Here is a 13,377-nt window from a genome sequence, read left to right as displayed (position 1 = left end):
ATAATTCTTTATATCCCTCTCAGCAACTAACCACATTTCACGTAGTATATCATAATCTGTTGTTTGACTTCTTTTGTAAGGCAGTGATGTTAGTGTGTAACAAATTGGTAATCATTCTAATCCCCAGGGAGTTGATGTGCTGTGTCCCTAGAGCAATCATTTATACATTGCTGTTTTAGTTTTTAGTTTGCATATTGAGAATGATATTCTTTTTACATACAGATACTATATTAATAGGTACTAAGTTAATGTTTCATAGTGTAAAAATGTCCTCACTATGTAACAATTACTGAAGTAGAAATGAAGATGCAGGATGAGGAAAAACCACTTAAAATACTTGTTTCCTCCTCTTCTGTCCTCTTTCTTCCTTTTAATTAACATATTGTTATCAATGAAAACCTTAGTAAACTTTTCCTAATCTGATGTAAACCTTTAGTAGCTCATCTAAATTAGCTATTTAATATTTAATTTAAAACAATAGATACTTGAAATAGTGTGTACTCTCTATGAAGTTCAACCTGGACACTAAATGAAAATAAGTACTTTGACAACTGTGCCCTAGGCTAAGTTAGAAAACCAATCTATATTTTACTTATTATGTCTTTCCAGTCCTAACAGAGGATTCACAGAAATGCACTGTATGAGTGGCCACTCCAATTTTGTATCTTGTGTATGCATCATACCTTCTAGTGACGTATATCCTCATGGACTAATTGCTACTGGAGGAAATGACCACAATATTTGCATTTTCTCACTGGAAAGTCCAGCACCACTTTATATACTAAAAGGTCACAAAAATACTGGTAAGTATAATGCTTTGGTGTTTTTCTATTTGAAAAAAATTTATCCCTTTGAAAGTAAAATTTATCCATTTTTCTTGGTTTTTATTATGTTTGTTAACCTATAAATAATAGACTTGATAGTAAAAACCATTTTTAATCAGCATTGTTCTATCAGTTCCATTATAGATTTACTGTTATCATCAGTAAATTCTTCTGCTTATACTGGGGTGAGCAAAAGTAGATTTACAGTTACAATACAAATAATACAATACTTAATAAATAATAATACATGAATAAACTCTGTTTTTCATACTCACAACTGCAAATCTACTTTTGTCCACCCCTGTATATTTAAAAAGTAAAGTGTTGAGTTATAAAAGGAAGGGGCTGTATAATTTTGATACACTTTGTGGTTTTGGTTTTTCAGCTATTTTGTAAAAGGAATTTACCGAGGAAATCAGAGTTATTTCTTTATCTTTTTACTGTTACGTCTGTATCTATATAGTAAAACTAGTGTGTTTAGAGCCCTGGTATCATTATTGAAGAGGAATACTTTTCAATATCTTATTCTGTGATTTGTGTATACTATTTTTGATTTTCTTTATGAGATTACTGCTTTTGTGCATGGCTTAGCAGCTCTATGTTATAAAATAATATGCTTTATCATTGCAGTATGTGTACTTGTTTTTCAATGTATATAGAATATTTTAGGACTTCTGTATGCAAATAGTGTGGTGCATAAATACTTTAAACTTAATTTCATTGAGGTGTTTGTAAAATGGTTTGTGTGTATGTATCCAAAATATTCAATACAGAGAGATACAGATATTTTGAGCTTTATTATACAATTCTTCAATATATACAAAAGTAAAGGCAGGGAGATTGAAAAATGGCGGCACAGTGAATGGAAGTTACACAGACCATCTCCCAAGACCAAACTGCAATCACAACTAAAATAAAGACAAATCATTGGGAAAAAGCAACAGAAAAGCAGCTTGCGATGATCATATAACCAAGGACACTGACTTGACCTTGGTAGGATTGAGGAGGCACAAGAGTGGGGCTGGGAGCCCACAGACAGCAACGGCCTTAGCTATGAGAAGCACCCTCGGGTTAAACTCCCTAGCGGCTCCACAGCCCAGAGCTGGGACATACGCTAAAATAGCCACAGCCACTCACCCTGGGCTCCGGCAGAGGGTGGGCAGACTAGACTGGAACTGTGTGGGGACGCTCAGGATTTCGAGGGCATTCAGAGCTTTTGCTGAGTTGCTGCCACGCAGGATGGTGGCCATCTTACTCTATCACAGGGCTCTTGGGAGAGGCTGCTGTCCCTCCTTCAGAGATTCAGCCCTACCCAAGTGGGCCATTGAAATGCAAATTGAGGCTTATTAACAACCAGCATCTGCCCCACCCTTGGGAAATCCACTTGCTCTGATCACCTGAGAGAGTTTTTCATTCAACTGAGAACCCAAGGATCTTTAAGTAACCAAGACTAATAGCCTCCAGGCAAAAAGCTAGAGGATAACTGAACCTTTTCTGAGCTAGCAACTCTAACCAGGAAAGTAAGACTTGACAGTGGTATTTAATGTGAGTCCTCCCTCACTCATCCAAACCCAGGAAAAGGAGTCACAAACAGGAGAACACCAACACCTACAGGGAAAATGTGGCAGGCTCCAAAGCCCACTATGATAACTAAAATGGTGAAACAAAGAAACAGAAGCCAAATGAAAGAGCAAGAGACCTCTACCAAAGATGAGATAAATGTGGAGCAGTTAAGCAAGTTAACAGATAGAATTCAGAGCCATGATCTTGAGGAAGCTCAACGGCATGAGTAAGGACATCAACACCATGAGTAAAGACATAGAAAAGTTGAAAATCAACCAATTGGAAATTAAAAACCACAAAGAAGAATTGAAGAATGACCTATCAAAAATAAAGAACACATTGGAAGGTCTAAACAGCAGAGTAGAGAAAGCTGAGGACCGGATCAGTGAATTAGAAGATGGTAGAATAAAATCAAGCAATGAGTAAAACAATGAAAAAACAGGAAGACAGCTTAAGAGAACTGTGGGACAACTGGAAACATAATAATATTCGCATCATAGTAGTCCCCGAAGAAGAAAATGAGCAAGGATTAGAGAATATATTCAAAAAAATTGAGACAGGAAACTTCCCTAATTTGGTGAAGGAAGAAGGCATTCAAGTTCAAGAAGCACAGAGAGCCCCAAGTAAGTAGAACCCAAACAGGCCCACACCAAGACACATAGTAATTAAAATGCCAAAAATTAACGGCAAAGAGAGAATCCTAAAGGCAGCAAGAGATAAGCAACAGGTTACCTAGAAAGGAACCCCCACAAGGCTCTCAGATGAATTCTGAATAGAAACACTACAGGCCAGAAGTGAATGGCATGAAGTAATCAAGCTCATGAAAAACAAGGATCTGAATCCAAGACTACTCTACCCAGCAAGGCTATCATTCAAAATAGAAGGTCAAGGGGAGATTTCAAAATGGTGGCGGAGTGAATGGAAGCTACACAGACTGTCTCCCAGGACCAAACTGGAATTACAACTATAACACAGACAAATTGACAGGAAGAATCAACAGAAAAGCAGCTTGCAAGGACCATATAACCAGGGACACTGACTTAATCCTGGTAGGCTTGTGAAGGCGCGAGATGGGGGCTGAGAGCTCACGTTCAGCAGTTTGGCAGCAGCCTTAGCTGGGAGCAGTGCCCTCAGGTTACACTCCCGAGTGGCTCCACAGCGCAGAGCCAGAACAGAGGCTAAAAAAGCCACGACCACTCACCTTGGGCTCCGGCAGAGGGAGGGCAGACTGGACTGGAACTTTGTTGGAACCCTCCGGATTTAGAGGGCACTCAAGCTTTTGCTGAGTTGCTGCCACGCAGGACAATGGCCATATTGCTCCTGCCCAGGGCTCTGGGGAGAGGCAGCAGCCCATCCCTCGGAGATCCAACCCCACACAGTGGGCCATTGAAATGCAAATTGAGGCTCATTAACAACTAGTATCTGCCCCACCCTTGGGAAATCCCCTTATACTGAGCACCTGAGGGAATTTTTTAATCAACTGGCAACCCATAACTCATCAAGTAACCTCCACTGCTAGCCTCCAGGCAAAAAACTAGAGGATAACAGTACCTTTCCTGGGCTAGCAACTTTAACCAGAAAAGTAAGACTTGACAGTGGTGTTTAACGTGGGTCCTCCCTCGCTCATCTAAACCCAGGAGAGGTAGTCACAAACAGGAGAACAGCAAATCCCACAGGGAAAACTTGACAGGCTCCAAAGCCCACTGTGATAGTCAAAATGGTGAAACACAGAAACAAAATCCAAATGAAAGAGCAAGAGACCTCCACCGAAGATGAGATCAATGTGGAGCAGTTAGGCGTGTTAACAGAGCTAGAATTCAGAGCCATGATCTTGAGGAAGCTCAACAGCATGAGTAAGGACATAGAGATGCTGAAAATAAGCCAATTCCAAATTAATAACCATGAATAAGAGATAAAAAATGACATATCAGAAATGAAAAACACATTGGAAGGTTTAAACAGCAGAGCAGAGGAAGCTGAGGACCGGATCAGTGAATTGGAACACAGGGTAGAAGAAATCAACCAATCAGAAAACCAAAAGGAAAAAACGATTAAAAAACAGGAAGACAGCTTAAGAAAACTGTGGGACAACTGAAAACGTAATGATATTCGCATCATAGGAGTCCCCGAAGAAAGAAGAAAATGAGCAAGGATTAGAGAATATATTCAAAAAAATTGAGACAGGAAACTTTCCTAATTTGGTGAAGGAAGAAGGCATTCAAGTTCAGGAAGCACAGAGTCCCACATAAGAAGAACCCAAACAGGCCTACACCAAGACACATAGTAATTAAAATGCCAAAATTAAAGACAAAGAGAGAATCCTAAAGGCAGCAAGAGATAAGCAACAGGTTACCTACAAAGGAAACCCCATAAGGCTCACAGCTGACTTCTTACAAGTAACACTACAGGCCAGAAGGGAATGACATGAAGTAATCATGGTCATGAAAAACAAGGATTTGAATCCAAAACTACTCTACCCTGCAAGGCTATTATTCAAAACAGAAGGTGAAATAAAGAGCTTCCCAGACAAAAAAAGGCTAAGGGAATACATTACCACCAAACCAGCACTCCAAGAAATGTTAGAGAGACTGCTGTAATTATCAGGAGAAATGGGAAGAAAAATAGAACCACACTAAACAAAAATGGCAATAAATAAGTACATATCAATAATCACCTTAAATGTAAATGGATTGAATGCTCCCATAAAAAGACTCAGAGCAGCTGATTGGATAAGAAAGCATGACTCATCTATGTGTTGTTTACAAGAGACCCACCTCACAACAAAAGACTCACGTAGGTTGAAAGTGAAGGGATGGAAAAAAATTTTCCAAGCAAACGGAAATCAAAAAAAAGCTGGGGTAGCAATACTCATATCTGCTAAAATACATTTCAAAATGAAGGCCATAACTAGAGACAAAGAAGGCCACTACATAATATTGAAAGGATCTACCCAACAGGAAGATATAACCTTGATAAACATATATGCACCCAATATAGGAGCACCAAAATATATTAAAAATCTTCTGGAGGACTTTCAAGGAGAAATCGACAACAATACAATCATAGCAGGGGACTTCAACACCCCATTGACAGCATTGAATAGATCCTCTAGACAAAAAATTAGCAAGGTAACAGAGACTCTAAATGAAGCATTAGACCAAATGGATTTAATAGATATCTACATAGAATTACACCCCAAAACTACAGAATACACATTCTCCTCAAGTGCACATGGGACATTCTCAAAGATAGACCACATGATAGGACACAAACTAAATCTCTACAAGTTCAAGAGGAATGAAATCATATCAAGCATCTTCTCAGATCAAAATGGCATGAAACTAGAAATCAATTGCAACAAGAACATGCAAAGACATTTAAACACATGGAGGCTAAATATCATGTTATTAAACAATGAATGGGTTACTGAGGAGATTAAGGAAGAAATTAGAAACTTGCTGGAAACCAATGAAAATGAACACACAACAACAAAAAATCTATGCGGTGCAGTGAAAGCAGTTCTGAGAGGGAAGTTCATAGCACTACAGGCCTACCTCAAGAAACAAGAAAAATTTCTAATTGACTGTCTAACCTCGCACCTTAAAGAATTAGAAGGCAACAAAAAGAAAACCCCCAGAGCAAGTAGAAGGAAGGAAATAGTAAAGATCAGAGCAGAAATAAATGACATAGAGACCAAAAAAGCAATTCAAAGTATCAATGAAACAAAGAGCTGGTTTTTCGAAAAACTATCAAGATTGATGGACCCTTAGCTAGACTCACCAAGAAACAATAAGAGAGAACCCAGATACACAAAATCAGAAATGAAGGAGAAGTAACAACCGACACCACAGAAATACAAAAGATTGTTAACAGCTACTATGAACAACTATATGGCAACAAATTCGACAATCTAAGCGAAATGGCCAAATTTCTAGAAACACTGTTTCCCAAAACTGGACGGGGAAGAGATAGAAAACTTGAACAGATCAATAACAACTAAGGAAATTGAAGAGGCAATCATGACACTCCCAGCATACAAAACCCCAGGCCTGGATGGCTTCATGGGGGAGTTTTATGGAACATTCAAAAAAGAACTAACACCTGTTCTCCTTAAACCATGTCAAAAAATTCAAGAAGAAGGAAGACCTCCAAACTCGTTTTATGAGGCCAGCATAATTCTAATTCCAAAACCAGAAAAAGACAGTACAAAGAAAGAAAACTACAGTCCAATATCCCTGATGAACGCCAAAATCCTGAACAAAATACTAGGAAATCGAATCCAGCAGTACATCAAAAAATTATTCACCATGACCAAGTGGGATTCATCCCAGGGATGCAAGGCTGGTACAGTATTTGAAAATCAAAAATGTGATACACCACATATACAAAATGAAAGGTAAAAATCATATGATCATATCAATAGTTGCCAAAAAGCATTCGACGCCCTGGCCAGTTTGGCTCAGCGGTTAGAGCGTCGGCCTGCGGTCCGGAGAGACCCAGGTTCGGTTCCCGCTAAGGGCACGTACTTCGGTTGCAGTTTGTCCCCGGCCCTGGTTGGTCGTGTGGGTGGCAGCCACTCGATGTGTCCCTTTCACGTCGATGTTTCTCTCTCCCTCTCCCTTCCTCTCTCTCCCTCCCACTCTATCTGTACAAAAAATGGAAAAATATCCTCAGGTGAGGATAAAAAAAGCATTCGACAAAATCCATCACCCATTTCTGATAAAAATGCTCAGCAATCTGGGCATAGAGGTATCATATCTCGATATAATAAAGTCCATATATGAAAGACATACAGCCAACATCATACTCAATAGGCAGTAACTAAAAGCATTTTCCTTAAGAACAGGAACAAGACAGGGATGTCTACTTTCGCCACTCTTATTTAACATTGTACTTGAAGTCTTAGCCACAGCAATCAGACAGGAAGAAAAAATAAAAGGGATCCAAATTGGAAAGGAGGGAGTTAAACTGTTATTATTTGTAGATGACATGATATTATACATAGAAAACCCTACAGACTCCATCAAAAATTTACTAAACTTAATAAATGAATTTGGCAAAGTAGCAGGATACAAAATTAAAGTCAAGAAATCGAATGCATTCTTATATACAATGATGAACTCACAGAATGAGAAACTGAAAAAACAATCCCATTTACCGTTGCTGCAAAAAAATTAAAATACCTAGGAGTAAACTTAACCAAAGAAGTAAAGGGCCTCTTTGTAGAAAACTACAGGACATTGGAAAAAGAAATAGAGGAAGATATAAAAAAGTGGAAGCACATACCTTGTTCATGGATTGGAAGAATTAACATCACTAAAATGTCCATACTAACCAAAGCAATCTATAGATTCGGTGCAATCCCCATCAAAATACCAACGACGTATTTCACAGAACTAGAACAAATACTTCAAAAGTTCATATGGAACGAAAAAAGACCCAGAATAGCCCTAGCAATCTTGAAAAAGATCAAGGTAGGTGGGATCACAATACCAAATATCAGGTTATACTACAAAGCCACTGTAATCAAAGCAGCGTGGTACTGGCACAAGAAGAGGCATATAGACCAGTGGAACAGAATAGAATACCCATAAATGGATCCAAGACATTATGCTCAATTAATATTTGACAAAGGACGCGGGAGCATACAATGGAGTAAAGACAGCCTCTTTAATAAATGGTGTTGGGAATGTTGGACAGCCACATGAAAAAAAAAAGAAACTAGACCATCAACTTACACCCTACACAAAAATAAACTCAAAATGAATAAAGGACTCAAATGTGACCCATGAATCCATAAAAATTCTAGAAGGAAATGTGGGCAACAAATTTTCGGACAACGTACACAGCAGAATTTTCACTAATACTTCACCTAAGGCAACAGAAACAAAGGAAAAAATGAACACATGGGACTACATCAAACTAAAAAGCTGCTGCACAGCAAAAGAAACAACCATCAAAGTGGAAAAGCAACCCACTGTATGGGAGAACATCATTGCCAATGATACATCAGATAAGGGGTTAATTTTTAAAATATATAGAATACTCATACAACTCAAGAAACGAAAGACAAAGAACCCAGTTTAAAAAATGGGCAGAGGGGCTGAATAGACATCTCTCCAAACAGGACATACAAATGGCATAGAGATACATGAAGAAATGCTCAACATCAGTAACCATCAGAGAGATGCAAATGAAAACAACAAAGTTTCACTTCACACCTGTCAGAATGGCCACCATCAAAAGTCATCTAACAAGTGTTGGCGAGAGTGTGGAGAAGGAACTCTGGTACACTGTTGGTGAGAATGCAGACTGGTGCAGCCAGTATGGAAAAAAGTATAGTGTTATAAAAAATTAAAAATTGAACTGCCGTTTGACCCAGTGATCCTAATTCTAGGAATATACCCTAAGAAGCCTGAAACACCAATCAGAAAGAATATATGTACCCCCACATTTGTAGCATCACTATTTACAATAGCTAAGATCTGGAAACAGCCCAAGTGTCCATCAGTAGACGAATGGATAAATAAGCTGTGGTACATATACACAATGGAGTACTATGCAGCTATAAGAAAGAAAGATCTCTTATCCTTTGAGATGACATGGAGGGACCTGGAGAGTATTATCCTAAGTGAAACAAGCCAAACAGAGAAAGACAAATACCACATGATCTCACTTGTGGAATATAATGAACATAACAGACTGAGGAATCAGTAGACCCAGAGATGTGGAAGTAGGGAACAGACTGACAACCCTCAGAAGAGATCAACCACAGAACTTATATGCATGTACGCATAACCAATGGACGTGGACAACAAAGCCGGTGATGGTGTGGGGGGAATGGGGAGGAGGGTGTCAATGGGGTAAAAAAGGAGAAACATCTGTAACAACAACAACAACATAATACAGGCCAGTTGGGGATACTTGTAAAAACAATAAAATAAAATAAAGGCAGTTATTTATATTGAGTTATACATTACCATACCTAATTGGGAAAAATGATCTCTTACACCCAAGGATTATCAACATAAGCTCTGTCTTGTTTCATCTTTCCCCTCTTCCTCTGCATTATATTTAAGATAATTTTCTGTATACTATTTCATTTGTAAACACTTTAATATGCAGCTCTAAAATAGGGTTGGCAAACTTTTTCTGAAAAGGCAGATAGTAAATACTACAGGCTTTGTAGGCCATGTTGCTTTTATAACTACTCAGCTCTGCCATTTTGTTCAAAGGCAGTCATTGTCAAATAAATGAATAAGCCTTTCTGTGTTTCAATAAATCTTTATGGACACAGAAATTTTGAAGTTATGTAATTTTCACATCAGGAAATGTATTTTGATTATCTTTTGCCAACCAAAAAAGTAAAAACCATTCTTTGTGTGCTGCACAAAAACAAGTGACCCACAGGCCATAGTTTGCTGACCACTCTATAGGAAAAGGATTCTCTCTCTCTCTCTCTAAACAAAACAGAATCTCATTTCTAATTGTCAAATATCTAGTGAATGTTCATGTTTACCCAGTTGTCTCGTAATTTTTTTAGTTTCTTTAAATTGTGACCCAAATAAGGTGTACATGTCTTTCTATCTGTCAGTTTGTTTCCTTTTACCCCCTCTCTATTGGAAATCAGCTTATTTTACCTGTAGAATTTCTCACAATCTGAACTCTGCTGATTGGAGCCTTTTTGTTCCATTTAACTTGTTCCTCAATCCCCTATATGTGTTGTAAGCTGTTCGTTAGATCTAGAAGCTTGATCAGATACAGATTCAAGTTTTTGGCACAAACATTTTACAGGTAGTATCGTGTACTTTCTGTTTAGCACATCAAGAGGCACATAATATCTCTTTTTGTGACGTTCAATTTGATCAGTGGGTTCAAGTGTTGTACATCCATTTATTATAAAATTCCTATCAGCCTTTTATATAATGATGTTTAGCATTTATTGATAATCACTGCATAGATCCAGTATTTCATTAATATTTGCAAAATGATTATACTCTCATTCTACCATTATTCTGAATTTAATAGCTAACATTTTTCTATATAGAACTTTTCCATATCAACTCTTTGATTCCTGTGTGAGGATTTTATAGAGAGAAAATAGGTTAAATGCTTTCTTTGCCCCCCTCTTTCACCTCTTTTACTAGATTCTCAAATTGTCCTTATTTGTCCATTGGAATCCTCTTTAAATTGGCTCCTGTGACCAGATAATAAATCTCCATCTCCTGCAGTGGGTGAGGATGCACTTTCCTGACACTGTAGGCTGAGAGGAGAGATCTAGTGTTTCATCATGTTGTATGCAGCCTTTGAATTACTTGTCTCATTTTTCAAGTCCTCTTCTTAGCCCCGTCCTTCATGGAACCAACGGACTATGTACTGAGTCTCATAGTTGTGGGCTCAGTCACTGCTTCTGAATTTCTCTTGTGGGTGTTTAAATTATAACCTTACTCCATTTGGCTAAGTCAGTTAATGTTATTTTCAGTTTTCTTTGTCCTTGTAGATTAATACCATTTATAGCATTACTGTAGACAATCTGCCATTTTTAGTAAGAATTCTGTCTTTGTTTCCATGTTATTAGATAATTTTTCACTTATAATTTTTAGCCTGTGTAATTTTATATCAATGAAACATTTATTTAACCATTCCGACAATCTTAAACATTTAGTTTGGCTCTAGTTTTTTGACATTTTAACTAAAGTGACCCTATATAAACAGTATTTCAAAATTGTTTGCCCTGTCTTCCTAGATAGTTTCTTAGAACTGGAAGGGATTATGCAATCCACTTAATCCTGTTCCCTCATTTTACAGATGAGCAATCTAAGGTTAAGTAATATCCCCGTGGTTAGACAGCTCATAAGTGGCATCTCCAGTACTTGCATCCAGGCAGTCTGACAGCAGAGTCTTGACTGCTGTCAAAACATCACTTATTTATCTCCACTGAGTTAAGCCTTATTTGGCTAATATACTATAACAGGGTTTTTAAAATTGCAATGCTTTAATAACTAAAAGGGCTGAACATTTTTCTATGTGAAAATATGTTAACTACTGCCTTTTTTTCTTTTAGTTTGTAGTCTTTCATCTGGAAAATTTGGGACATTACTTAGTGGCTCATGGGACACCACTGCTAAAGTTTGGCTGAATGACAAATGCATGATGACCTTACAGGTACAGTAGTTTTGTGTGAATATGTTAGATAAGAATTAAGTATAATGACTGTGGCAACTTAAATTAATACCATTTTACTCACAGGGTCATACAGCTGCAGTATGGGCAGTAAAGATCTTACCTGAACAGGGCTTAATGTTAACTGGATCAGCAGACAAGACTATTAAACTGTGGAAAGCTGGAAGATGTGAGAGGACTTTTACAGGTAATATCAGAGTAGACAACTTTTATAATCTCATCACTTCATATTTACTAAGATGACCTTTTTCTCAAAGATTGAGAAGCTTGAAAGTGGTATTTGAAAAACATCACCCACATACCTTTCTCTAAATTCTCACTCAAGGATATGTTTTACTAATTTTTTTAGAGAGGAGGGAAAGGGAGAAAGAGAGAGGGAAACATCGATTGGTTCCCTTCCATATGCCCCCCCACCAGGGATCAAAGCCACACAAGCAATCGAACCGCAGCCTTTCGGTGCACAGGATGATGCTCTAGCCAACTGAGCCACACAGGCCAGGGCACCCACATATCTTTTTAAAAGATACAATGAGACCTCTCGTTAAACAGATTGGATGAGTAAATAGGTACCTGATAGGCTATAATATGTGTATGTACTTCTGTGAATTATGTATATGTAATCTGTGGTATGCAGTTATGTGTTTGCTTGTCCTTTGAACATGTTCAGTTTGAAACTTCCAAGCATAAGCCTTATTGATGATGGATTAGTCTTGTTAGCTTCATGTATATGGAGGAAAACATAATAACTGCTTTTATTGAAGCACATTGTTTAATAATACATTTCAGGCTCTATTTTTGTGGTGGTTTGGGTGGGTAGTCTTTTTAAACCTCAGCTATTAAATAACTCCTACACTGAGGCATCTGCTGTATAATATTAGGATTGCTGATATATCTGTGGGGCAGTTAGATTTTTGGTGTGAATTTTTTTGTTGGTTTTTTTCTTTTATTTACTTTTTAAAAGTTGATAGCCACTGTGAAGGATAACACTGAATGAAGTTCCTTTGTGAAGACAAAACTATCTGTAGATGGAAAATGAACAATGAGTTTTAATATGTATCTGTTTTTGCTTTCCATACATAAATATATGTATGTATCAAGTTATTAAATCTGTGATAGCTACTCAAAATTAGCAAATATGGAGCATGGAAAGGTTTTAACTTCTGATCTTCTTGTTTGGATCATAAGCTTCAGAGAATGTTTTGTCCTTAAAAAGAATGTAGCGATATTTTCTACAAGGCTTCAATTAATATTGAAAGAAATTGAGTTTGAACAAATATATCTCTAGTTACATAATTAAGAACAGTATGAAAGAAGTTTATTCCATAAATCCTTGCAGTTTTAAAAAAATCAGTAATCATTGGTTTTTATTTTATCATTTTAATGCTTGCATTTATGTAAATTGTGAAATGTGTCCAATGATAAATCAGCAGTGTTTGGCTTAATATTTGCTTTTTGATTGAATCAAAGGGGTAGAAGAAGTTACAATTTGATGGTGTCTAAAGAGGTAGGAGAGTACAGCTGGAGTGGCTCAACTGGTTGAGCATCATCCTGTGCATGGAAAGGTTACTGGTTCAATTCCTGGTCAGGGCACATATACCTGGGTTGTGAGTTTGATACCCAGGTGGGGCATGTATGGAAGGCAACAAATCAAAGTCTCTCTCTCTCTCTCAATTTTTTCTGGTGTTTTATAAATATAAATTTCAGTATTGTGTGGTAAGATACTTATTTATTCTTTGTTATATTTAAATATTCTGTTATATATGAATATTGTATATGTTATGAATTACTTTTGTTATTGGGGAAGAAA

The 13,377-nt window shown here is 37.4% G+C and overlaps 1 protein-coding gene across 1 annotated transcript in view; it reads left to right on the top strand.

Moving 5' to 3' along the window:
• Positions 1-13,377, top strand: part of PLAA (phospholipase A2 activating protein) — a 41,065-nt gene that overhangs the window by 8,207 nt on the left and 19,481 nt on the right. Inside the window, exons 2-4 of the mRNA XM_036261387.1 lie at positions 610-803; positions 11,452-11,552; positions 11,637-11,757. Of these exons, the coding sequence (XP_036117280.1) occupies positions 610-803; positions 11,452-11,552; positions 11,637-11,757 (416 nt within the window). The remainder of the gene's footprint in view (positions 1-609; positions 804-11,451; positions 11,553-11,636; positions 11,758-13,377) is intronic.

The sequence above is a fragment of the Molossus molossus genome, unplaced genomic scaffold, assembly GCF_014108415.1.
Source record: "Molossus molossus isolate mMolMol1 unplaced genomic scaffold, mMolMol1.p scaffold_m16_p_14, whole genome shotgun sequence".
In the NCBI taxonomy this organism is placed as follows: domain Eukaryota; kingdom Metazoa; phylum Chordata; class Mammalia; order Chiroptera; family Molossidae; genus Molossus; species Molossus molossus.
The sequence above is the reverse complement of the archived record's forward strand: the minus strand, read 5'-3'. Positions and strand labels throughout refer to the sequence as shown.